At 46.2% G+C, this 26,891-nt stretch overlaps 2 protein-coding genes across 2 annotated transcripts; one reads left to right on the top strand and one right to left on the bottom strand.

Annotated features, from left to right (window-relative positions):
• Positions 1-47: 47 nt before the first annotated feature.
• LOC144932830 (eIF5-mimic protein 1-like) lies at positions 48-17,885 on the top strand. The gene is made up of 12 exons (XM_078857265.1): positions 48-114; positions 3,088-3,160; positions 4,591-4,767; positions 5,945-6,054; positions 7,101-7,166; positions 7,930-8,065; positions 8,638-8,747; positions 10,300-10,470; positions 14,885-15,031; positions 15,665-15,803; positions 16,293-16,415; positions 17,599-17,885. Exons 2-12 carry the CDS (start codon positions 3,097-3,099, stop codon positions 17,625-17,627), a joined length of 1,272 nt encoding a protein of 423 aa, XP_078713391.1. The 5' UTR covers positions 48-114; positions 3,088-3,096; the 3' UTR covers positions 17,628-17,885.
• Positions 17,886-20,808: 2,923 nt separating this feature from the next.
• On the bottom strand, positions 20,809-26,502 carry LOC144935232 (anterior gradient protein 2 homolog). The gene is made up of 7 exons (XM_078861814.1): positions 26,247-26,502; positions 24,334-24,397; positions 23,725-23,777; positions 22,888-22,964; positions 22,306-22,369; positions 21,789-21,872; positions 20,809-21,350 (listed from the first exon to the last, which is right to left on the bottom strand). The coding sequence occupies exons 1-7, from the start codon at positions 26,362-26,364 to the stop codon at positions 21,301-21,303; spliced, it is 510 nt and encodes a 169-aa protein (XP_078717940.1). The 5' UTR covers positions 26,365-26,502; the 3' UTR covers positions 20,809-21,300.
• Positions 26,503-26,891: the final 389 nt, after the last annotated feature.

The following is a 26,891-nucleotide window of genomic DNA, read 5'->3' as shown; positions in this document are numbered from 1 at the left end:
CCCCCCACATGGGCATCACCCCCCGAACCCCCCCCCCCAACGCCTATTTCTGGTGACGTAGCTTCCCATGATGCTACGCGCGGCTTTGTGTCTCTGAGAGCCGAGGTCCTCACCGTGAGTCTCGCGTCCGCGGCCTACGCTCCCCCCCCCCTTCTCGGTCAATCCAGGGGCTCCCCAACGCCAGGTGTCTCAGCAGAGCGCGGAGGGCGATAGGTCTCGGAGAGAAGGAGCAAGGCGATCGAGGCGGGGAGGCGAAGGGAATGATCGCGGGTTCGGCCGCCACTTGCGGCCCGGCCGAGGCGAGGCCTAGTCGCGCAGGCTTCTGCGATGGGTCGTGGTTTGGAAACTGTCGAATTTGCGTTTTTTTTTTGCCGCGGTAATTGTTTACGGTTTTGCTCTAATTTTACCGCCGACTTCGCCTCACGAGTGGTGGTTATTGCCTCCGTACTATTTGTCGAGATCTCGGGGGTTGTTGGGAGGATTTGTCGGCGCGTGAGATGTTGCGTCTATGCGACGTGAGGTTGGCGTGGCGTGAAACTCGGGATGGGAAATACGTGGTGGGGGGGGGGGAGACGATCTGACAGAGCTTGTGGTCCATCATTATTGCAGTTATAGCAGGCAATACCGTTGTCTGAGATTCCAATTACATTGGTATCTCAATTCAACCGTACGGTTACAGTTGCAATTATATATTGAAACTGCGTCGTATAAATTGTGCTGATTAAATGTTTTTTTAAGGTTGAATTCGGGAAAGTTGTCAGTGGCATTCGGCGGACATTTTCCACAGATGGATGTCGCAAATGCGTGATATTTTTGTCGGCTTAAGCGTGAGATGGCGTGACATTGGTCTCATATTGTATAACGCGTGTGTGGTGGTGGTTGGTAGTGGCGCTGCGCTGGTGCCACGCCTTGCGTAGAAAGCCGCGTTCACGTGGTTGGCTATTAATGCCTTCCTGGAGTAACTTTATACATAAACGTTTCTGTTATATAAATGTATATTACACATCCTTAAAAAGAATACACAAAGAACACTAACTGACATTATTTTGGTAGTACTGCGTTCGTAGTGGTGCCATAAGCACAAACTCAACTTTTTCAATAACACTGCCCTAAAGTAACAATTGGCGACATTTCTGGCAATGGCTCTTCATCGCACCGCCGTAGGAATGTGGAATTTTCACCATCCGATTGTAAACAGGAAATTAGCAACTACAATTAACAATGGTATTGCATAACGGTTTTATGTGTTAGATCGCGTTATTTATAAATGTGTCGTAACCCTCCACCACCTGACACGGCCAAACAGTAAAAAATGTGTCACGTTTACACAGGACGAATCATTCACTACTTTAGCCCACCGGTGTGTTGAAGAGTGAATCAACATCATTTAAAATGTGAGTACGACGTTTCGCTGGTAATTACATCCAGCTTCATCGGGCAATTTGCAGAATGGTGAGACTCTCTTGCTCCCGATCTTTAATAGAGCAGCAGCAGGGTGACGTCATCATTTAATTAATTTAGGTGCAGTGATTTGAGGCGGGAAGGGTATTGTAATTATATAATTGGTAATCAATGATATTGCAGTTTTATTTCCGAATACACGTATGATTCCACTGACCAAATCAACCGGATTACGTCCTATTTCAGAACCTAGTAGAATTCGTTAGATAGTGCTTACAGGCTGCTGTTGACAACAAAGGGCAGTGTTCTGTGATTCAGTAAACCGATGCTGATGTTTAACTGCCTTCAACCCACTTCCAGCGTGGTGGTAAAATGACCCCTAATCAACGATTTTTGGGTTTAGATCGCGTTATTTATAAATGTGTCGTAACCCTCCACCACCCGACACGGCCAATCAGTAAAAATGTGTCACGTTGACAAAAGACAAATAGTTCACTGCTTTAGCCCACCGGTGTGTTGAAGCCGCAACATTTACAATTTGAGTACGACGTTTCGCTGTAAGTGTTGCGGCTTCAACACACCGGTGGGCTAAAGCAGTGAACTATTTGTCTTTTGTCAACGTGACACATTTTTACTGATTGGCCGTGTCGGGTGGTGGAGGGTTACGACACATTTATAAATAACGCGATCTAAACCCAAAAATCGTTGATAATGAATAACATTGGTCGCGAAAGCCTACGTGTTAAAATGACCCCTCATGACTAACTGCATGTGCAGGCCCTCTACCAGCAGTGAACTGAGAAAAAAGGCTGCATATGGAAACATAGAGTAATTACACGAATGTATTCCCAAATCTGTGTTAATATGCAATATGCATGAACAAATTCAAATTTCTTGGAATTGGCTGAGCAGAATATCTATTCCCAGTGTGGAGTCAACATTACAATGCAGTATTGTTAAGCTACTATAGTGTGATTAGTATATGCAGCTTTGCAGACTGTGTTCAGTAATTGCATGACAAATGTTACGCAACATTTAATAACGTGCCTCTGCTGGTGGTAACATGCACATGTATACCCTGTTTGTCAATCTGCCGCTGCATGATGGTATTCCCAAGCCATAGTAGTGGGGGTTATTTAACCATATTTCACCCTGCCATCACTATCCCTCGGTGCATGGATGTAAATTACAACATTGGGATTTGCTGCACTGACCTGCAGCGCACAATGTATCGTAAGCTCAGCATCCTATTAAATCTCATGATATCGAGCAAATTTTTTCGCGATTGGGTCATAGGCTAAGGCAACGCACACGTTATATTATGAAATGCCACTTTCTTCTGTGGGACAAGGTACTGCTTTGCATTTGGTATGCTATTTTCTCCATGTTGAACCGCAGCTGAATGCTATTATGACCTCACTATGTCCTGCAATTGTGTACACGTGAGCGGCTGGGAATATGAATACCCATGAAAAGTTGGTTTGAGCACACCAGATTTTAATTTAACAAGTGATGTATAACTGTCTAATGCATACCCTCTCACCTCTGGGTTCTGTGCCTAGATACATGGATCACGAAGCTGGGGACAATTTAAGACCAGCTACCATTTCCTTGATGTGGATATTTCTTGTAAAATATTTTGTGTGCTACAGGTTGTCTCATGAGTGCTGTGTTTGTCTCTTGCAGAAAAGTTTTATGAATAATTCAAAGCAGCAGAAGCCGACGCTTACAGGCCAGCGGTTTAAGACCCGCAAGCGGGGTATGCACATTTGCTTATTTTTATTTGAAAAGCTCCACATCCATCGCATCTCACCAGTGGCAACGTGTAACAACTTTTAAGTGTTAGAACCTGTATTCAGAAAAATACAGTAATCTATGATGCACTTATAATGCTATGCAATGAACATGCAGCATCCAATCTTAAGAACACATTTACAAGTTAATTTAAAATGGTAAAGTCAAATTTTTTTTGAAGATTCTGGTATCCCCTCCACACACATCCATACACCTACATAATCACACTTAGACAGCAGACTCGTTTATGCACACGCACATACAAAACATACCCCTATCCACACGCACACACAATACACACCAATATACAAATCGATAAAAAAATATTGTATTACACAAGCTAGTTGCTTGGATTAAAATTAAAGCACTTGGCCATTGCTGCTTAAGTTTTAGGTTCAAATTTGGATAGCCACCCAAGAATAAACCAGTTTGTCAAGCGTAGTGATTTGGTGGTCTCAACCTTGTTACCAATAACTGCACACAAAAAAATATTTTTCCGTAAATTTTGCTACATTTTAGCTTTGAGAATGAACTGATCTGACGAATGTCTTTGTTGCAGGGTTTTTGGGAAAGTGTAAACCCCTATTTTGTATGAATAATACATCACTTAAAACAATCCCGGAAGTTCTGTGAAAACTGATTTTTAGGACTATTTCTCCAAAATGAGTTATGCACTACTCTCATTTGATTTCTGAACGGACACTTAGTTTCATGACATGATGCCGATAGCACAGTTGGAATACAAGTGTAAGAAAATTATGGGCTTGGGCAGTACACATCGCTAGAACAGAAGGGATGGTGACTGGTGGTCAAGAATTCAGTTAAATAAGGGAACACTCCACAGAGGATGGAAATTGCAGAGATGGAGAAATAAAATACTGTTATGCCGGTGTCACGTGGATTGTGATATTACAGGACTGTATGATAGTAGCTTAGACATACCTTCTTCCAGCGTTGCATTGATTATAATGGCTTGATGAATTGTATTAATAGTTATTAGACATCCTTCAACATTAGAAAGGCTTCTCCTATTTCGTTATGTTATAGTAATTTAAAGCCCTTTGCCAATCCACTCTGGATGAAGGCTACCCCTTGTCGTGTTGGTCATTGGGGTTGTTTGACTATACTTCATGATGGATAATGCAGATTTATAAACATTGACTCAAGACTGGTTTCGATTTCGCTTTCCATTAATATTCGGAGTTGTTTGACCATACTCCACCACGTTGCTTTGTGCGGGTTGAAGGGAGAGCACCCAGGAAATCACTTGCCACTGATGTTATTCTTGACTGCGAATCAAAATTTAAATTGCTGGATTCATAGCACAGTTCTGTGGCTTGTGTGCCATTGCTCTACAAAAGGGCCCCCCTGCATGATGTTGCATTTTGGCCGCAGATGAAAAGGAGAAGTTTGAGCCATCTGTATTCCGTGATGCCATCGTGGTTGGTCTGGAGGAGACCGCGGGTGACCTGGAGGCCGTGTCCCGCTTCCTTGACGTGCAGGGCTCTAAGCTCGACTACCGTCGCTATGCCGACACCCTGTTTGACGTGATGGTGGCCGGTGGCATGCTGGGTGAGACATTCCACCACACACACACATCTTGAAAAATACTGTATTTAAGGGCCTCTCTCGAACTTGGCTATAAAAAAATAACAATTGCTTGAGTGGTTTATCTCTTTTATAAAAGCCCGGTATTCCGTTTGTCCGTCAACTAAAGTATAAGAGCCTTTCAGAAGGCCTGAATCAAAAAGCTAGAGAAAGTGGACCCCCTACCCCCCAAATGTGGGGGTAAAAATTCGATCCAACAAGTTTCCAAAAAAATTTGTCCCCCCCCCCCCCAAAATAATTTTATTTTATAGACATACATGCCTACACACCCTACATAAAGTGGAAGTCAGTAGTATCTGCACACATTTGGGGGGAGGGAATGAGAGGACATCAGTGGGGGCGACGCACGAAGTGCCGAGAAGCCCTCCGCAGGAGTGAGAATAAGGCAGCCATAGGCCGCTGAAAATCTCGTGCATTAAATACAATTTGTCCTCAAATTCAGTGGATGTAACGGTGGCTTTTGGGGATCCCAAAACATTGGGGGAAATAGAAAATGTTTAAAAATGTATTTTCAAAAGCTCAATGACCTAACAGCATAAAAAATTATGAATTGTGGTCAGTTGTCTCCACACTGCAAAACGTCAGTTGTCAGCCAGTCCCAGCTTACTACTGTACAATAACTACTGAGGCATTGGATTGAGCATTTCAGAAATGGGTTGCAATATTGTAATATATCTACCTTTTTAACATTTTTCCAAAATAAAGTAGCTGTCTAAAATATATCAACTGTTGATGGTCTAAATTGGTCTTTAGGAAAATAAAGGGATTTTGTTAAGAAAACATATACCAGGCCACCTGACCCATCAATTAGCCCGGTATGTTAACACAGTGCAGGACTTTCCAACCCACTCTGCCATATGAGAGTAATATTGTACGACAATAAAACCGATATTTTTCTTTTTAAAGCAAGTACTCAGCTAACCAAATTTAACTGAATGCTTTTATTTGTGCACTTATTAATTGGTGATTGGACTAATACCATCACCTTGCTAAATATGACAACTCGGTTTAGCACAGGTAGTAGAACAACTAAAATTCAAATCCAGGCTCTCAGCTCGGTACTGATTTGAGCCACCGCAGTCTTGATAGACGTCCTTTAACGTCATAACGTAGCGTGGTGTGATATCTCCACCATGTGCAGCACCGGGAGGAACTTTGGTGGACGATGGCGACAAGACCAAGGTGACCCGGACGACCGTTTGTGTGTTTGGTGCCAAGGAGGACATGGAGGCCATGCGCAACTTTGCTCAGGTGCCGGTCTCATCATCGCCGCTAGCGCCATATGGGACGGGTCTGCGACACAAAGATGGGGTCTTAAACGTCTTAGGTTCCAGTCGCATTTAGACATAATGTACACCTTTGGTCTTTTGCCAATTTTCTGCTACTGGATGAGGACCTGCCCACTCCATGGGTTATTTTACAACAAGGTGTGCACTGTATTGATTTACAATTAGAGAATGCATATATTTACATTTAATTTGGTGGTGCTATTTGACCAATACATTCAGTGACTGTGTATTTTATTTTCAGTACAATCGTTATCAGCCATAATCTACTGCTGAATGAGGCCCTGACTAATCCTTAATCTCCATCTAACAATGCAACAGTCTGTATAGCTTCTGCAAACGAGCTGATTTCATCTCCAAGATGGATGACCTCGGCCATGTTTCCTTATCTGGCTGCCACTCCATCTTTCGGCTTCACCTACCACCAGTCATCACTTCTTGTGACGTGCCCTGCCCAAGCCCATGTTACTTTTCTCAGCAGTCAATGTGAACAATTTGGAGGGATAGGTCGTCTAAAATATAACCACATCTCAAGATGCTAAAGAACATTGGGGGGCGTCAAATGCTACAAAACGTGTTGAGTGCCTTAAATAATTTCCATAAATATTCCCCATATAGCTGTAACAGACTGTTGGGGCAAGTGATTTTAGTGAGCACCTGTGAAGACCCTGAATAACACGCGAGTGCAGAAGTAGCCAGCACCACAGCGGGTCGCCATTGAAAAAGAGCTGCTTGGTTCACTCACTGCCTTTGTTTTCCCAGTGCTAATGTTTACACACCACACCGGGTACTAATTTATGGCTCAGTCGACCTGGGGAAAGTCTAGGACGACGGGGTCCAATATAACTTGCCACCGATGTTAGCTGTGGCTAGGAATCAAACCGAAGAATCATTCAGCTCGGTTTGTGTAAGCTTGAATTGTATCATGCGATTGGTGTGTGACTTCATACTTGGAACTATATAACTTCTGAGAATGTGTTGATAAATAGTTTATTTTTTACAATTTTGCAGGTCTTTGGGAAGCTCGTGAGAAGATACAAATACTTGGAGAAGTATTTGGAGGAGGAGTTTAAGAAGGTATTCTCTTCCTGTTCTACATAATGAACTATACAGTATCTTGCATAACTTTGTTCAACATATGTATAGTTTGAATAATGTGTTTTTTTTTACCTTTTATGTTCCAACCCAGCTTTTATAAACATTGTTGTAGGAATTTGAAGTGTTGTGCATTGTATGTGTAGCATACAATTAATTGTGCTACACTCTCCCCCCCACTGAATTAATTACATTGTAAAATGACAACACTTAATACTTATTCTTGGTTCTTTCGGTAAAGTCACGTAAATAGAAAAATAAATCGCAAATAAAAGCAAAAATCCCACGACGTTTCTATCGCAACACAAGCGGTCTTCATCTCTCAGCCTGATGAAGACCACTTGTGTTGCGATGGAAACGTCGTGGGTTTTTTGCTTTGATTTTAGATTTTTTGTTTTCTATTTACGTGACTTTACCGAAAGAACCAAGAATATGATTTCCTGCAGTCATGAAAGTTTTAAGTCTAAAGCTTCTGTACTTATTTCTGGTAAACAAACAAATGTCCACAAATATACTATGATCATTAATTACTAGCACGAACTGCTTCGCCAATAGGACATTTTGGCATAAAAGCACAAGCTGCTATTTCCACTAACATGTTTTCGCACACCCTGCTAACACAAACACTTAAGTCCACCAATTGACAACAGCTAGGGGTGACATAACCTCACTGCGTCAGCCTTGAGCCGAAATATTAATGCCGCATGCGTCACCAATCTGGATGCTTGTGATCTGCCTTGCACAGCTGCTGATGTTCCTGAAAGGCTACTCTGAATCGGAGCAGAACAAGCTTGCCATGTTCACAGGCATCTTGCTGGGCAGCAGCATGCTGCCTGCCACCGTACTCTCCAGCCTCTTTAATGACACCATCGTCAAGGAAGGTACGATCGCTCGCTCAAAACGTTCACACGTGAATGCCGGTCATTGTCGCAAACCAAAGTGTCGTCATGCCCATTCTCTTCTTCATACTTCCACAGGGATGATTTTTTTTATTTTGTTGTTAAAATAATCTGCCATTCTCAGGACTCATGCCTGTCATGTTTTTGATCCAAGGGTCATAGCCATTGCTTCATCTCCATGGTGGTCGTCCTCCAATATTTGTATTCCTTTGGGTTCCATTGCATAATTAGAAATAAAATACTGAATGCATTTGCACACATACATCCCTGTTGTCAGTCTACTGCTGGATAAGAGCATCTCCACACCGTGTGATGCATGAGGGTTATTGACATGCAATGTAACTCCACAGCAACTTATAACACCTGTTTTTATGCATTGTGGTCATCCATTCAAGCACACGAGGCACAACCCTGTTTTATTCCTAATATCCATTGAGATTAAGCTTGTTCCAAGTGATGATTTTCATAGGCTTTACCTGTCACTCATCTAGAAATGGGCAGCCAGGGCTGGTGTCTCACGGAGTAATGGTGTGCAATGCCTTGGTGTCTCGCAGGCCTCTCGGCCGCATTTGCTGTGAAGCTCTTCAAGGCATGGCTGTCGGAGAAGGACATCAGCTTCGTGACATTTGCACTCAAGAAAGCCAGTATGGACAAGAGGCTGCTGGTAAGGGCTGAGCAGAGTCGGGGTCGCCTCAAACATAATACTACACATTGTAAAGAACACAACCACTCTGCAGTGCAGTGTTTCACAGCCTTGGTTATATTACATTGTTTCATGCATTTATGGTGTCTGCTAAACTCAGCATCCACATATACACTACATTTAGAGCCCTTTTGTCATGCTTCCACTGGGTGAGGGTCGCAGTGGTTATTTGACTATACCTCCCATACTGGTCATTGCGTGTTGGTGAAGGTGGGGAGTGTAAAGATACAACTGGGGTTTTCTGCACTGCCTTCTGCTGGCCCACCACGTTGCCCTGCAGCCTATACCAACCTGTCGTGCGTTGTGGTCACCCATTGAGCATGATTCAGGCTCAACTTTGCTTAGCTTCTGAGATCTGAGGAGATTGGGTGTACTTAAATTATTTGTAAAGCATACAACCTTGATTATGTTTTGTTAAAAAAAACTCTGCATTGTTTTGTCAGTAACTCAAAGGGTGCTCTCATGCATTGTCTGAGGATTACAAGTAGCTTCCATCCAAACCTCAAGGCAATGTTTGCCTTTTGTAACTTTTTTAATGTATGTTTAATGTAATTGTGATTTAATGGTGATGGCTGCTCAACATGTCCCTGTGAGGACAGGCACACATACCAGGCTGATAGTTCCCCCCCCTCTACTGCCCTTGACGATTTGCTGAAATATCACAATTTGAAGTCATGACTTGATATACAAATTTATGTTTTGTCTTGTTTTTATCTTCTTGTTTGTATTGTTTCTTGTTTTTCTTTATCTCGTTTGTATGGTTGTATTTGCTCCTTGAGCCTGAGTTTACCTTTAGTTTTTTTTATGTGATTTACATAACTGGTAACTAATTCATTGGTGGGGTGTATCTTGAGCATGGGAATTTAGTTGATCCTTAATTGATGCGTTGTTACTTAGTCAACGGATTTGGTTGCCAACCTCTTGGCATTGTGTTTTTGTCACCATTTCTCCAACCCTACTCTAGCAGCTTCCCTATTAAAATTACACCCCACCCCCAAAAGAAATGAATTTAACTAAAGATCAATCGGTTGTGGGAGAATATTTCGGGCACCTCCTCGCAGAGCCACATGATATGTCTGAATCTGGTCTGGTGTGTAAATGTTTATTCCCCTCCCAACGTAAGTGTCCCCCAAAGGCTACCGAGTGCTCACTCGTGAAACTCCATTGTTTATACCCCTTCACTTTAACAGTTGTGCAGAGTTGGTATCGGGGCCACTTCTTCCTTCACTTCATGTTTCCTTTTCCCCTTTCATGTATTTTTTTTCTTCATTTGGTAATATTTTTTTAATTAAATACACTGTCGGAATTAAGACAGTGTAAGTCTGTTCTCTACAGCTATGCAGCAAAATCATTGTTGTATGGAAGTCGTTTGTTGGAAAATGCTTCCAGTGCACTGTATTCTTTACTCTAAATAACCGTGTTTGTATTTGATATCAAATGCCATTTTCAAAATAAATCTCCCTCGTTTTGCGCTTACCTTGGCCGGCTTCGCCCATCTCTCTCACACAAACAGGAGCTCTTCCCGCCAAACAAGCAGAGCGTGGAGCACTTTTCGTCGTATTTCACTGCCAACGACCTCAAGGTGGTGGCCGGCTTTCTTCGAGCGCAGCAGTCGCTGGGCACGCGCAAGGAGCTGCAGAAGGAGCTGCAGGAAAAACTGGAGCTCGGGGAGCCCGTTAAGGAGGTGAGACCGAAATGAAGCAGCAGAAGTTTGGGAGCAAATTCTTCCATAACGTACAACACCTTCATAAAGTCTCGATAAACGCAAGGTTACCACACCTCCAATTAGCACGCTGGCTACTTGCAGTGCGAAATAAGTTAAACATACAGGTACAATAAATTAAATAACTTTACAAATGTAATGCGAGCGTAAATGGGGTTGTTGCTGGGCTCGGGTCCAATCACACGGCCCGGGGTATTGGGGGGCGGAGCCTGGTCTGCGGGGCATGTGGGAGGGGCCACCGTTCACCTCGGCTCCAATGGGAGGCGAGGTGAATGGGGGCGGAGCCAGCGGGGTAGTATGGGAAGGCCGGATCTGAGGATCTGGAAGGGGAGGAGTCAGAGTCACGTGGGGGGAATATATATAAGTGGGAGCCCGGAAGAGATCGGGGCAGTCGGGGAAGTTAAGAGGCTGAGCCACGTTGGGTGGTGAGGAAAGATCCGCGCCATCGGCCACGTGGCTGAAGGACCTCAGCACGCCGTCGGCCAGCGGTGTGCGGAGTGCGGGAATAGAGGAGCTCACGGAGGAGCGTGCGGAGCACGCGAGAGAGAGAGCGTGCGTGGCACGCGAGAGGGAGCTTGCGCGGGGCACGCGCGAGACGACACTGGTCCGAGATGAGGCCAGTGGGGGGTGCGGAGAAGAACCTAAATAAAAGACAAGCGGAGACCAGCAGTACCTGACGGAGTCTTTTATTACACAAATTTGCTGCTCTGTCATTCGATACTCCCCACTCTGTGAGGGTCAGTTCTGCAGTGCCCACTTTAAGAAGGAATGACAACAGATGACACATTCAAGTCTGTTTAGCCTCAGTTATATATAACTGAGATATTTTATGTGTTTTGTTTTATCCGGGCTAGAACCCCTCATGCCACTCCTCACTGTATCCTGTAAAATAAAATAAAAAAAGTTGCATGTAGTTCAGTCTAGGCGCATAACCAACAGTAATAGATACCAACTTATACTGGTAGGAACGAAGTGGACCAGCCACCAATAGATTATATCGTCCGTTTGTCCGTCCGTCCGTCCGTGCAGCAACATCGCCCCCTACTGCAAACACTTGGCATGACCCTACAAAAACCGAGACCTCGGCCTGAAACTCTCCCTTCGTATCGTACCCCCGCGTGTGTGAAAGGGAGTTAATGTTTAACAATGTTACATTCCCTGATGTTTTTAAATAGAAACATTTACATTTAAAGCTTTTACATAAATAATTAAAACATTTATATTAACAATTAACTCACGGCGGCCTAAGGCCTACAGCTAGGCCTAAAGCCTAGACCTAGGCCTCAAACTCTCCCTTCGTATAGTTCCCCCGTGTGTGAAAGGGAGTTAATGTTTAACAATGTTACATTCCCTGATGTTTTTTAATAAATAATTAAAACATTTATATTAACAATTAACTCACGACGGCCTAAGGCCTACAGCTAGGCCTAAAGCCTAGACCTAGGCCTCAAGCTCTCCCTTCGTATAGTTCCCCCGTGTGTGTGAAAGGGAGTTAATGTTTAACAATGTTACATTCCCTGATGTTTTTTAATAGAAACATTTAAATTTAAAGCTTTTACATTAAAAACAACTCCCTACCCCCCCCCTCGTCGGCGGCTCTCCAGCCGAGCCAGTCCTGGGAATCTCTCCCCCGCTCGGGGTGTATTGGGCGGGGCTACAGCGGCAGGGGGCGGGGCTACGCGGGGCTGGGCGGGGCAACGGCGGCAGGGGGCGTGGGCACTAGGTGGAGGGCGGGGCTACGCGGGGTTGGGGCGGGGTTACGGCGGTAAGGGGCAGGGCAACGAGCTGGGGGCGGGGACACTGAGATGGGGCGGGGCCACGGGTGGCCGGGGCGGGGTTACGCGGGTGGGGGGCGGGGTTACGCGGGTGGAGGGCGGGGCCACGGGGCATCCACTTATTGGCGCCCATTTTTTGCCATTTCATTTTATTATAGCCATTCAATTGTTCGTTCCTACCAGCCCACCCCGCAGGGTCCTGTTTTTGTATGACTGGGGGTCCTGGTTTTTGTAGTTTGTGAATTAGCATTACCTGCGTTGCAGAGTGAGGGTCCCTGGCTCTTTTAACATCTGTTTCCATTTTAGAATTTGAACAGCTAAACATGACTAAATTATTTTTACTTATTCCAGGGCAGCTCAGAGCCACATGCATTGGTGCAGAGACTTTTTGGCAGTTCTCAAAGCTAGCCGTACTTTGATCTTCAGTCGGGGTGGTTATGAACATCATTTGCAGCTGCCTTTTACCAAATATACCTTAACTTCTTTCTATGTCACCACATCACGGAATATAAGCAGGGCTGTGGGTGGGTGGGTGACTGCCATGCGTAAAACACGTTATTATAGGCTGCAGGGTTTCATTGTGGCCAGCAATATTCAGTGTGTAGTGAGTCCAACTGAGTCGCAGACGTTGTCTTGGGAACAACACGTTTTATTGAACTCTTAGCACAACATACTCCAGGCTGATTTACTTGTTTTCATTTATTTTATTAATTGTTTTACCTACGTGACCTTACCGAAAAAACCAAAGAGTATGAATCCTTGCAGTCACGAAAGCTTCAAATCCAGGCTATTAACACAACACACTCTCGGGTGGTGACCACCCAACTAACCACGCTACGGCGGAACTAGACATGGTTCCACTATCCTGGTCCGGACCACAAGCTGGGTCCCGGACCGCGTGGCTGGAGGCTTCTTGAAGCTTGACGTGGATCTCCTGCCTCTCCAACAGTAAGAACCCCGAACCCCTCACAGGGGGGGGGGCCCCCCTTATATCGGGCCGGGCTGGGGCTGGCTCCGCCTCTCGCCCCACCCACCTTCTCGATCTCTCTCGCCCTTGCCCGAAGTCTCTTGAGAGTTCTTCTCGGACCATGTGACCACCCATTGGCCCCCTCCACTGGTGGCCCTCCTCCAGTATCACCCGGTCACATTTCCCCAGGTCAGCCAGAGTATCATGCCCCCAATGTAACCCCAGCTGGCTTACACTCTCTCGCTCTTCAACGGGAACCCGCACTGCATGCTGTGCGTGGCCACCGCGCTTAACCAGTGCTCGCCCAAGCCCCCACTAGGACTGGTACTACACCCCGTGTCCGGGGTGTACACACAACAGTATACATCCCGCGTGGCCTCACAAGCCCGGCACCACACAGTGACATTCCCATCACTACAAGTGCAGTAAAATAAGTTATACTGTATATCTATCTATCTGTACGCTTGCGTTTATACACCCCGCGTTTTCCAATCCACACTGACCAGCGTGGTGAGGTGTAATATGGTCAAAATACTCTCGACTTGAACGGCATAGATGGGCCTTCATCCAGCAGTGGATTTTAAAGGGCTACACTTGTGTAGTGAGTTCAACTGAGTCACAAACGTACTCCTTGGAGGCAACACATTTATTAATACCAACACAAAGGGGTAACTGCCCCTTTACCAGATAACATATATGATGGTGGACCACCAGGCTAACTACACTAGTTACACCGTAGCTAGCTGCAATGGACCAGACCCCTGTTTGGGCCCCAGTCCATGTGTTGGTGACTTCTCGGACGTAGAACGTAGATCTTCAGGATAACATAGCAACGCTGAACCCCGGTCCCTCTGGGGACCCGGTTTATATGCTCCCTGGTGGCTGCCTCCGCCCTTGGCCACGACCACCTTCTCGAATCCTCTAACAGGATCTCGCTCTGACACGTGATCACCCCTAGCCCCCACTTGGGGCCCCTGTGTAGAGCGTCACGTGCCTTCTTGGGTCAACCAGAGTGTCATGGCCTACATTAACCCCATTCATGGCCGGCACTCTAACACCCCCTCCTATAGGGGACAGCACTGCATGCTGAGCATGGTGCCACTCAGCGCTCTCTAACAGCGATCACCGAGCCCCTCTAGGGCTGGTACTACACCCACATACGGGGTGTCCGCGATGTAATTACATCGCACGCCGTGCCTCGCTAGAGCCGGCATTACCCAGTGACATCCACGATGTCGCTACACACGTGATGTCCGCAATGTAAGTACATCGCACGCCGTGCCTCTCTAGGGCCGGCACCACACAGTGACGTCCGTGATGTCACTACACTTGTACAGTTAAACCACGTTGCGTGTGTTTTAATAAGTAATGACATGCAAAGTACGATATAAAATATTCAATGAAGATCTATACATGTTAAACTTCCTTCACACCGTACATAGCCAACCGCGCTGATCGGATGATGGTGTTGCTTGTCGAGGATGAGATCGGTTCGTCTGCACGTGCTGTGAATGGTGCATTGTTGCATTGCGTGAGGGTGAGGAGGGATGGATGATGGCTTGAAGTTCTGCATGGCTCGTGATGATGATTCTGGTGGTGCTCATGTGCGATGTTGGCGTGCGCATCTCCGCAGATTGCCTTGTACGTCAAGGAGGAGATGCGCAAGAATGATATCCCGGAGCAAACGGCCATCAGCCTGGTGTGGACGTGCGTGATGAACTCTGTGGAGTGGAACAAGAAGGAGGAGCTGGTGGCTGAGCAGGCTGTGAAACACCTGAAGGTAGAACCGCATCCTCATAGTACCATAATAGTAATAATAATAATTTGGTGCATTCAATATTTGCGCCATTATTAAACCGCAAGGATATCACGAAGGCGCTATGTTTGACAGACAAGTATAGGCTGCCAGTAGGGGGGGCAATGTTGCTTTGTGGTTTAAACCTATCAAATATTTGTAAATCATTTTATAATTCTGACCATGATGCCTACACATGTCGAGCTAATGCTTTTCAAATAACGTGACGTGATTTGTTTCATCCACTGTCGTGCAGATGGCACGTATGTATGGTTAATTCACCTGTAATATATATTAACCAGATTGGCTACTGGGTTCTCACCGCGAACCTCTGCAACAAACGACAAGGTACTACCGCCCAGCCATGTTAAGTGAAAATGGATTTCTCTTTGCTGCAGTCACAAGTAGGGGAGACTCCTTAATTCAGCATCTGTGGAGGAGATGGGTGCACCTCCCATGCGTTGTTGTTCTTATGGTCTTAAGTGCAGTCTCCTGTCATCCAGATAAGAAGCCAGGTAATTCCTTTGTTGGATAATACTCTCAGGTCTCGGACCCACAATGCCAAGTCCTTCACTCTCGGACCCATGCTTTTGTATTTTTTTCTGGTCCCGCTTGCAGCAATTCACACCGCTGTTTGCAGCCTTCACCAGCCAGGGCCAGTCCGAGATCACTCTGCTCCTGAAGGTGCAAGAGTACTGCTACGACAACATCCACTTCATGAAGACTTTCCAGAAGATCGTCATCCTTTTTTACAAATGTGAATGGCGATGACGGTTGCTGCCACACATGCACATGTACAGCCCTTTTGGCAATCCACTGCTAGATGAGGGGCACCCCCATGTCAAGTGCTTCGTGGGAGTTTTGGTCATACTTCACCATGCTGCTCATTGGGGGTTGGTGAAGCCGTAGCGCATAGATATAGGCGCATAGTAAAATGCAACAATGAATGTACTGCCCTCTGCTACCCACTTTTCTGCTGCCAATATCTTTTGACGTGCTTTTCATTTGATTTGAATGAACAGGGCATAATTTAAATGCTTTCACAGTTTCCTTTTTCACGACTCATTACATTGTATTTTATACCTTTATGATATGAGGGACAGGTTGGAAATTAATGTTCTTTGGTAACAAATGGGATCTGCATCATTTTCCTAACTATTTTTTTTTTATTATCCATTGTACTACATGGTCTTTCTTTTCCGCTGATGCTTGAACTCACTGCTGCCACGACCCTCCTCTACCGCAGCGGACGTGCTGAGTGAGGATGCTGTGCTCAAGTGGTATCGGGATGCACATCTGGCCAAGGGGAAGAGCGTCTTCCTGGACCAGATGAAGAAGTTCGTGGAGTGGCTGCAGCATGCCGAGGAAGGTGAGGCAGGAGAAAATAAAAACAAGTCTTTATTTAACCAGGAATTAAAGCCTCCCGAGGGTACATATTTGTTGTTCATGGTAAACATGGGTGGGAATATAGAAAAAAACAGGTTTCCCTCGCTTTATACGGTAGATTCGTCTCAAAAAAACAGCACACAAAACAAATGTGCACAAGACGGCTGCCTGCCGAGTAGCGGATACAGGACAATGTCCCACATCCGACCACATAGCTGCATATGGAGGAATTAAAACCCCACATTGCGAATTTTGGATAGAAATTGTTTATCCCCCATATACATGAAATCGCAAAACCGAACCCACTTAAAGTGAGAGAAACCTGTACAAGCAGCAAGACAAAAAGTTAATTGAACAAATTCTGCACCTGTACAGCCCTTGGTCAATTTGCTGCTGGTTGAGGGCCTCCCTAAGCCACGGAGGTTGAAGACAGAGCATAGACGTAACGTAGATTTACAGTTGAACAATGAATTTTGCTGTCTGCTGCCAGATGTGTATCCCCGACAGCCTGTTGTACATGGTGGACACCCATCCAAGAGTTATGCAGCCTCAACTCTGTGTAACTTCCGAGATCTGATGAGATTGGATGCATTGCGGATTATTCTGTAGTAGGAGTCTGAAATTCCTTGTGACGATAAAAATGAAAAAATTATCCAAAAACTACCAAAGATGTAAATCAACACAAATTAACGGACTTCACTTCAACACAAACAGGCAAACGTTATTATTTTACTACATTGCAAAATACAATGTGGTTTCTATGAATGTCACAACATATTAGCGTGTCGGACGTGCCGAGACTCATGCAACCGAATCGACAGTGATATATCATGGTTACCATTGGGCCCTGGTGTAAGAAATGAAAGGGGGGGGGGGGACCCCTGTTCATTTCCCTACGTAACCTAGCCCCTGTGTCCCTCTGATCTGCGGGCCCCGGTACAGTTGTACCGCATGCGCACGAGACGGCTACATCAAACCCACATCCCAAGCCATGTACTACGCTTAACCTTCGCCGCTTCTTATGAACGTGTCCTGTTTATGCAATCGATCATCTCCACAGTGCATATGCAGAATTCTATCGCAAACATTTTCTCCCCCTTGCCTTTGGATTTGTGTTTACTGTGTGTAATCTTGCTGTACATTTTTGTATATTTTTTTATTCCCAGAATCTGACTCTGGGGAGGAGGAGGACTGATGTCAAAAGGCTATGGCTTGCCAGCCTAACTGCTCATGCCGTATGGATGTTTTGTGCGCATGTTTGTCTTAATGTTTGCGTGTCCTCTGCGCCTGTGTCTGCGTGTACAAACGTGCGCCGCCCCACTGGTGACCGGTTCTCATTGCTGTGCACTCGCATCAGGTTGTAGCCGGGTGCAAAATGAAAGTGAAGTGGGTGGGGGGTGAGGGCACGACAAAACAGAGTGGCGACACCTGCAACCCCCCCCCACCCCTCCCCATGAACCGCAAAGCGCAGCGTGTCGCTAGCTCGCGCTCGCAGTCACCTCTCGACCCCGCACACACGACACAGCTTCCCACCTACGTCTCGAGCTGACATCTATCCACAGCTGAGCACGTGAAACGAGTTGCACACCTGTTCAAAATGTACTGTAGTGCCGTTTATATGTTTAACAAAATGAGGCAGGTGTTTTTAAAGTTTGCAAATAAAGATGCCTGAAAAAAATCCTGTGTTAGGGTCTGTTTGTCGAATCTTGCCAAATAGAATGATTTTACAAATAAGTTGTGTAGCTTGGTGCTGCAATGCACTTTGTGCCTCAAGCTACCACTCACGGTGGGAGGGGTATAGTAACTTTCATTGAACTGCTGCAGGGCATTGGAATGGTTGATAAAAGATGTTATTCAAGGTACGGAGGCAATTTAGCAAGCACCGAAATGCAAATCCTTATACTCTACATTTGTTAACTGCACAATGGCGTAAACTTCTGAAGGAATTGGAACGAACAAATGTGTAGTGGGTCCAACTGAATCACAGACGTTCCTTTTAGAGGCAACTCTTTTATTTGTAACACAATGGGGTAGCTGCCCCTTTACCAGACTACAGCGAGTTACTGCTACCAAGGGTCAATCCCTCACTCAGGTCTCTGACCACGTGGTTGCCTCGTAGGATGGAGAGCTTCAGCTTGAGATGCAGTGCTTCCAGCTTGTAGAATGAAGAGACGCCAGTCCCTCTCAGGGACTCTCCTTATATCCCCCTACGGTCGGGGCTGCTCCGCCCTTGGCCCTGCCCGCCTTCTCGAGCATTCTCGTTCTCAAGAGCTCTCCCCGGACACGTGATCACCCACTAGCCCCCCACCCCACCTGGGGCGCCCTATGTGGACACTTCGGATCACGTGTCTACGGGGTCAACCAGTGTGCCACGGCCCGGGGCAACCCTGCCCCTGGGCTGATACCCCCCCCCCCTCGGGGGAGCCCCCACCACACGCTGTGCGTGGTGCCCACACTATCCCAGTGCTCGCCAAGCCCCGCTAGGGCTGGTGTTACACACAGCCACCCACACGGTGCTGTCCACGATGTAACAACATCAAACGGCACGACCCTTCCGAGCCGGCACCATAGTGACATCCGCGATGTCACTACAAATCTATTGCAACTTGTAGACTGGAGAAGTTGAAAACTAAAGTTAGGTAATTCGGGCAAGCAATCATAATGGTGTTTACTGGTGTTACATCTCATTATGTGATGGCATCAAATTACAACTTTCTATGAAGATGGCGTATGATCTTGTAACTTCTTGACATAAAATAACTGCCGTCGAGCCGATTTAAGGGAAATATTAATCTGAAAGTGCAGTGCACAACTTTAGACTTTGATCAAAGAAATGTCCTGAACTTGTTAGCTGTCGGCTTCTCACATAGACCCTGTATAGGACTGGCAGTTATACAGTATGTGGCCTGTGGTTTTTGTTATCTGTGTATCTGGTTGAGCCAGTGGTTGGCTAAACCATGCATGAGAAGTCTAGTATCTAGGTTATGGACGTGTTGACTACAAATCTCCCAAATGTAATTTTCAGTGCTGTGTCAATTGACTGCTGTTCCCTGATCGGCCTTGGGGATTATTTAATCATACTGCACCCACCACCCTGGTAAATTTTGGTTGGTGAATGCAGATTGAGGTCGGGTTCGTTTGAGATATTCCTCCCCACGTATTAGGCATGGTCTGGAATTTGATTATATTTGACTGGTACGCATTGCAGCCACGTTAATACTGTATAAATGCGCGCTGGTTGCAGAGAATTACGTGATGAACGCCCGTAACAGCATATAGTGCCTTTACCAAGGCCGCGATATAAATATACCAAGGTGCTTGACAGGAATTGTACAATTGTACTTGGCATTGTAATTTGAAATGAAGAATTGGGTTATTGCAAGTGGTGGTGATGATGCAGTAAAACAAGAGGAGCTGGTGAGGGGTTGGGATAGACCTGGTCGTAGCTGGGGGGAGACGAAGCTGGGGGGCTGAAAAGTAATCAGTTATTGTATTGGGACAACAAAGGGAGACGGCGAGGGGCTGGAGCCAGGAGGGAGACTGTGTCACCGCGATCGTAGTACCCCGCACCGCCCACGACGTCCGCAACATCTGTGCAGTGCAGGAGTGGAGTCCCGGTTGGGTCCGCAATGAGGAAGAATGTGCAAGCCTCAAACCGGTTTGCTTGCCACGGACGCGAAACTTCCCTCCGAGTGAATGGGACGGCAAAACCCGTGATGTTCATTAATGGGAGTGTTAACGAGATTCGTTCATATGAAGGCCCACGATGCATGATTTGCATCGTTTTGTCAATTGATGTTTTCATTCATGCAAGTGACATGGTCATGTCACATTTTGACTATTGGTGCACGCAAAGCTTAACGACCAAATTTTTGAAAGAAAGCGAGGTTATTAAAATGCTGCTAATAATGGAATTGTAAATAAAGCCTGAATGCAGACATTGCTTGGGTCTTTAATTCAGAACACGCCTCCCCATTCCTGGCATCAGTAAACAAATTATGTCCTTGTGCTCCAAAGCTTTCTGCATTTTAATGAAATCACATGTCAGACTGAATTTCTCTGGTGGAGAAAGTGAGTGGATCTGCCATGAGACACAAGTGGTTAGAGCTTTCACCCGGTTCACATTTTCAGTTATCCGATGTGGTTTTGGGTTACACCGCTTGTTTGACATTATATCCGACGTTTGTTCTGGAACGCATCGGAGAGCGGTCCAGCACAACCGTGAAAACATCCACCGTGTTTTATACACCAATACGAACTGATGTCATTGTATTGGCCGAATAGCAATGGCTGTTGAATAATGCAAAAATGAGTCGACGTTTGAGCAAGGTTTATTGTGTGTGTAAACGCAAACACCAATATGGCATGAACGTGCTTATGGCGGCACTTATACAGCGAATGGAGTCCACGGCTTCATGAGCGATGGGCAGAACTGAGCAAACAACAGCAGTTTGATCATTAATAAAACCGAGGGAATGTGCGTCCACGTGAGGGCCGTGTTGGGAGTCGAGCAGGGGTGTTGAACCCGTTTCTTACGGAGGGTTGAACAGCACTTTCAAATACCTTTGTCAATCCACACATTTAATACACAACGCGGCCACGTCTGAATTGACTTAAGTGATACAATTATATACGCAGTGTCGTCGGTTGGAAAATGGGTTTTTCTCTGATTAATGATCGGTTTACTAGGCAGTGTGAAGTGGTAGGCCTCGTGTGGCCACGTGCCCTATAAAATGTTGCAGGTCGTATCCGGCCCAACTCCTGGAAGAGTGTGGGGCTCGATTCTGAAGATGCCATTTCCTGATGCCATGGCAGGCACAGTGGATGGATGCGTGCGCAGTAGATGGATGCGTGCACAACTGCTGTCTTCAAAACTCCGTGTGCAGCAAAATCTTTGCCTTCTTCATGTTGGCCACCACTGCCGCGAACACAATAATTAAAGGCGTTAGTTGTGTCGCGCGGTGTGACAAGGATGAACAGGCTGGTCTGGATATGTATGCTGAATGGAGATGCATCTCTATAAACAAACAGCTGTCGCGTGTAGAAAACCCACCCAGGCTCAGCTTAATTTCAGCCAACCTATTCGGTGATATTGTGTCCAGTTTTTTTGTTAATATTAGCCAGGTGTCTCCAGGTCTGTGACCCAGAACATTTCCACCCCTGGCACACTACATATAATATACTTTTTGCTATGACTCTGGCAATTATTCACGTGTCTATTTCAGTCTACCAGTAACCACGGATATATTCGGTGAGAAATGCAACTGTGGGAGACTGACACAGTTGCACCAACCAGCACACTCCATTGCTATGCCACTGACCCAACCTTAACACGAGCCCTAACCCAGGCACTCACGCAAGTTCAGGTCTTCTGGCTGGTACGTGTACAGCTTGTCCGAGTACTTTCCGGCGATGTCAGCTCTCACAGTCAGGGAAGGATCTGTAAAGTTAATTTTTAAAATAAGCAACGACAATAATTACAAGACAAAAAAAAACCCTCCCAGTATAGCCTAAGACCCGATGTAGGCTGTTGAGGGCAGATGCTGTTAAAGAGCACATATTTAAGTCGTGAAGAAACCGGTCTCTACTCACAGAAAACCCACGCATGCAAGGAGGAGGGGTGATGAGGATAACACTCAATCCTCGTACAGATGGAAAATAATCCACTTGCTGTACTGCCTTATATATACCCTGGCAAGCCAGGAGTTGACGACCTCGACGCTATATTGCAGGCATACATCGCCACCAGCACCCCACAGCTGACAGCACGAGACTCCGCATCTTAAAACAAGAGTGAAACGAGAGTGTAAATGGCGTGGTGTTTACTAACTCCGTGTACGCTCCCGTTATGTCTGTGACGGTGGTCCACTTACCCACGAACATGATCCTTGGGACGTAGTAGCCATCAGGAGCCAGATGTTGGTCGTGGGTCTCGAACTGAGAGACGATTGTGGGAACAAACATCATTAGGTACACAGCTATTCACAGTCATGCAACGTGTGCTATGCATTTCTACATACTATTATTTAACCATAATTATAGGCTTTACCCTTTCTATGCGTTCTCTGAGTCAAAAGGCATTTTGGCGTTCTCTGGTCTAACACTGGTGAGACAAGGCGATAAAGAAGGCTGTCTCTTGTGTAGTCCAATCATTTTCAAAGACTGCATATATTATCAGAGCATGTTTGTTTGCATGTTTTGTCACAAGTATGTGTGGTTAATGCATACTTCATGCGTTGATGAGACCCAAAAGGTAGACATGAATCCAAATACTGAAACTGACATTACTCGCCACTGATGCTAGCTGTGACTCAGAATCGAACTCAATCACAATATGTGATTAGAACAACGTTCGTAATGCAGTGTGCTTACCACTGTACCACCGCTCCTTCAAACACATACAGTACACACGTGCACATGCATGTATACACATACGTGCAGATATATTTACGTACCACGAGGTTAAGAATGATGAAATCTTTATCTGCCATCTTCTGAGCCTCAGCATTCTCAGCAAAAGCTTTCTTGAGTCCTTTCGTGACAAGCATAAAATAGTACAAATATCATCTATATATAATACATATATCACCTATATATAATGCAAATGTCATCTATATATCATACATATATCATCTGTCGCAAGATAAATTACACTCTTCGTGGGATATGTGAGCTAGGACGCAATATAATGATTTAGCGTCGACTTACGACCCATAGCTTAAAGAGAGTTTCCATGCCTGTTACACCTGCCAGTTCACCACCATTGATTCAGACAAACCTGACTCTCCTGATGAGAAACTGTGTCAAAACCGGCGCAAATTTGTATTGTACTTGAATCAGTGCCCGCTGAAATGATTCACTCCCAAAGGGCCGTGGGGCCTATTCTTTGTGTATTTTTTTAGAGATATATTAAGAAGACGACATTTGCCTGCTGGTTTATTTTGTTATTTTAGCAATGGAGGGCTGGTTTCATTACGCCAATGAAGCCAACGTCAATAGAGCTAAACAAAACAAGCACGTAGAGTGCAACTGGTACTGGCCAAACATCCCAATGCTGGAAAAAAAGATGACCTGCAAATAACTTAGTTGGGATTACACACAGTAGCAACATAGTTTGCTCCTGCGAAAACTCGGCAGGGTCTTCCTGAAAAAAAAATTATTGAGACTCGGTGAGGATTTCATGAGTAAATAAGCACCATACTATTATGAACTTAATTCCCAAGCCTCTGTTGTGTTTGTGAGATTGCCCGAAGGATGGAGAACACGTGGAGGGTTGTGCCTCGCCTCCTCACCTTGGCTGTAGGGACACTCTTCCAGGTGGTGAATGACCATCAGTGGCTTCCCCCTGCACAAACACACGCGTTATAGACACACTGTGTCCGCTACCGCACACACACAATGACACACACCACCAGCAATGGGGAGACAGAGGCGGCCCGGTATTTCCCTTTTTACACGGACTTGTGCCTGTGGCACACTTAATAGGTGCTCGCTGACAGCACGTGTCCCAACAGCCTATGTAGGCTATTAACGAGATCCTTAGTCTTGTGTGTATATGCGGTTTGGGGAAGCGGTGGCGCAATGCAACTCAGTCAGCTGAGTTCGAGCCCGGCAACGGGGATTATCTGAAGTCGTGCCGGACCCACTCTCGGTTGACTCAGCTTTAAATTAGTACCTGGTGCGATGTGTAAACAGCAGGACTGATGAGAGAGATGATGGGTCACACCACTCCCAGGTGCACAATGCTAGCTTTAGTAATAGGTGCACGCTAACAGCACTTGTCCGAAAAGTCTACGCGGATATACGGACATATTTGTCTCTGAATACATCAAAGTGTATGTGTGTGTATGCGGGTGGAAGGAGTGCAGGATCTCAGTTCTGTGTGACCCATTGCTTCTTACTCTTTCTTGGCTCTGTAGAGCCCTTCGCTGTAGGTCTGCACCCATTCCGCCTCATCCGCCCAGCCTGCACACAGCACGCGCAGAGCACAGCGTGAGAACACGGCGAGATCAGCTCCAGGCTCCGCGTTGAGGGTACAAACTCCACCCCGTGTCTTCCATTCTCGGGTGATAACGCGTGCAGGTGGATTCGTCGAGTCACTGGAATGCACTCGGCAGTGGTTTCATTACCAGCGCTTTCTCACCTCGAGACCTCGAGACCCACACAGTGATGCATAGACTCACAAAGAGCCCGATAGACGCACATTGAGAGACGTGTAGATTCACACAGAGACCGATAGACTTGCATAGAGACCCAATGAACATGATAATTACGTGCAAGGGTGAACCACTTGCAAGGACTTGCCATGTGTCGAAGGAGGAACGTTGCTAGGTGTGGCCAGAAGATGGCAGTGCTGATGGTCACTCCGTCGTAGTAATGGATAATAGATGTGGCATGATATAATTGAGGCACTTTCACGGTGGCTTGGAAAGATGCCTCATGTGACGCAATGTATTCACCCTGAAGGGTCAGGGTGAGTTGGTAATTAAAATGTAATCGATGTGTGCCACGCCAGGACTTAATTATTCTCTATTGATTCGTACCCGGCACGCCCATGCAGCTGCAAATTCACGGTCAGGGAAAAGTCTCGTGTAACAATAAACGATTAAAATTCGGGGCTTACTCCTTTAATAATGAAATCATGATTAAGTATATGTGGGATTTCATGACATTCAGATCACTTCGCTGCATATGTGTGACATCTGAAGAGCAAAGCCAGTAAATGGGATGGCAGTCAAGGGAGGGTTGCATACGGAGGGACGACCCAAGCGTACGTGGATTGGTTTTGTGTGGGACACGCGTGAGATGGACTGCTTACATTCATGTGCGCTTTGAAATAGCAACACGAGGAGATCGTAAGGATGATGATGTTGATGATGACGGCTATGGTTGTTGGTGGTGTTCGTAATTGTTGTGATGGTGGTAATCATAATGATGGTTATTATGGTGATGAAATAGTTATCATAGTGATCACCGTGATGCTGGCAATGGTGGTAATAGAGGTGGTGGTGCATAATAATTTAGGCAATAGAATTTCGATTGGCATCATCACGACCATCATCAACAGTAAAAGGAATTGCAGCAGGCATTGGTGTAGCTATAGAGTGTGCAGGCAGTGCAACTGCACCGGGGCACATGGGACGGATGGTCATTTCATTCCCCGTACCAGGGCTCACGTCGGCCACGCTATACGCCACTGCCAGTAGATGATGTTCACAGTGGGCTTTGCATAATAAAACTCGCGATCAATTAAAACTCACAGCTTGCTTGGGGAACAAGCAAGAACACACGCGAGCTGGGGCGAACGAGACCAAGAACAACACGAGAAGCAATAAAGGCGAGGCGAAACAACGCGGGGAATATTACAAATGAGGCACTATTTCGCGACAATGCATCGAATCTCACGGGATTTTGTAATCGTTACAACGCCCGCGAGCGACGCGCATAGGAATCAACTCTCCCGCAACGCGCCTCGTGTCGTCATATCTCAGAAGCTAAGCAGATTGAGCCTGGCAAGTCCCTAGATATGCGACTTGCCATACATAGCACACTTCATATCCTGCGAGAGTACGTAGTGTGCAGTCGAGGGCAGTGCAACTAAACCCATCGCCGTTTCGGACTTATACGTGTCCACGTTAATGGTGAAGTACAGTCAAATAAACAACACGCCCCACGTGGCGTGGCCTTCATCCAGCAGTGGATTGACAAAACGACTGTACAAGTATCCGTAACTGCGTCATGTGGCCCCCGTCTGCCCGTCCGTCAGGTGTTTATCCCGAACCCCGACCACCCCCCCCCCCTCCTCCCCATTTACCTCTGGACAGGGTCTGGGGCATCTTCTTGGGCTTCCTGCGTGACTGAGTTGTCGCGTCCTTGTTGGCCACGACGGCAGCCACGCAGACGCAGACGATGATGAGAACCGAGAGCTTCATCACGACGGAGGATGGACGAGGTCTCGCCAGAGGCAGACGGTGTTGTTGGGATCCGGAGATGTGCAGTGCTCACACCGTCGCCCCGCTTTTAAGGACGTCTTGGCTCGGGCACGCCCGGCTGTCGCACCCTTTTTTGTGCGTGAGTGTTGCCGCCCATAAGCCCAAGGTGTTTGGCGAAATGTTGCTGGCAAACCGCGCAGCGTTGAGAGCGTGAGAGCCCGTGGGGAATGTTCTCAGCGACAGTCGACCAACGTGTATAGTCGCCGTCATCACTACTACCAGTCATCCACCCACCCATCATGATGATGATCACGATCGCCATCATCACCAGCACCACTACCACCACGCTCATTACAATCTACATCAATTCATCTACCCATCTTCATGATCATCCCTGATCGATCGTCACGATCACCATCATCGCCAACACCGACGCTATCACTATCTCCATCCATATGATCATGTTCAGGATAATAATTTAACATTCATCATACATTCGTCATCATCACGCCATTAACGTGCAGTGC

Source organism: Lampetra fluviatilis, chromosome 1, assembly GCF_964198595.1.
Source record: "Lampetra fluviatilis chromosome 1, kcLamFluv1.1, whole genome shotgun sequence".
NCBI classification, from domain to species: Eukaryota; Metazoa; Chordata; class Hyperoartia; order Petromyzontiformes; family Petromyzontidae; genus Lampetra; species Lampetra fluviatilis.
Note: the sequence above shows the minus strand (reverse complement) of the source record. Positions and strands in the feature narration are given on the sequence as shown.

Excerpts from the sequence above, each read along its gene's own strand:
- LOC144932830 (XM_078857265.1), top strand. The coding sequence starts at position 3,097 with ATGAATAATTCAAAGCAGCAGAAGCCGACGCTTACAGGCCAGCGGTTT. Across the intron at positions 8,066-8,637 it reads TGACACCATCGTCAAGGAAG|GCCTCTCGGCCGCATTTGCT; the intron begins GTACGATCGCTC and ends GGTGTCTCGCAG. Across the intron at positions 16,416-17,598 it reads GCTGCAGCATGCCGAGGAAG|AATCTGACTCTGGGGAGGAG; the intron begins GTGAGGCAGGAG and ends TTTTATTCCCAG.
- LOC144935232 (XM_078861814.1), bottom strand. The coding sequence starts at position 26,364 with ATGAAGCTCTCGGTTCTCATCATCGTCTGCGTCTGCGTGGCTGCCGTC. Across the intron at positions 24,398-26,246 it reads GCCCCAGACCCTGTCCAGAG|GCTGGGCGGATGAGGCGGAA; the intron begins GTAAATGGGGAG and ends TGCTGTGTGCAG. Across the intron at positions 22,965-23,724 it reads AGAGTGTCCCTACAGCCAAG|GACTCAAGAAAGCTTTTGCT; the intron begins GTGAGGAGGCGA and ends TTGTCACGAAAG.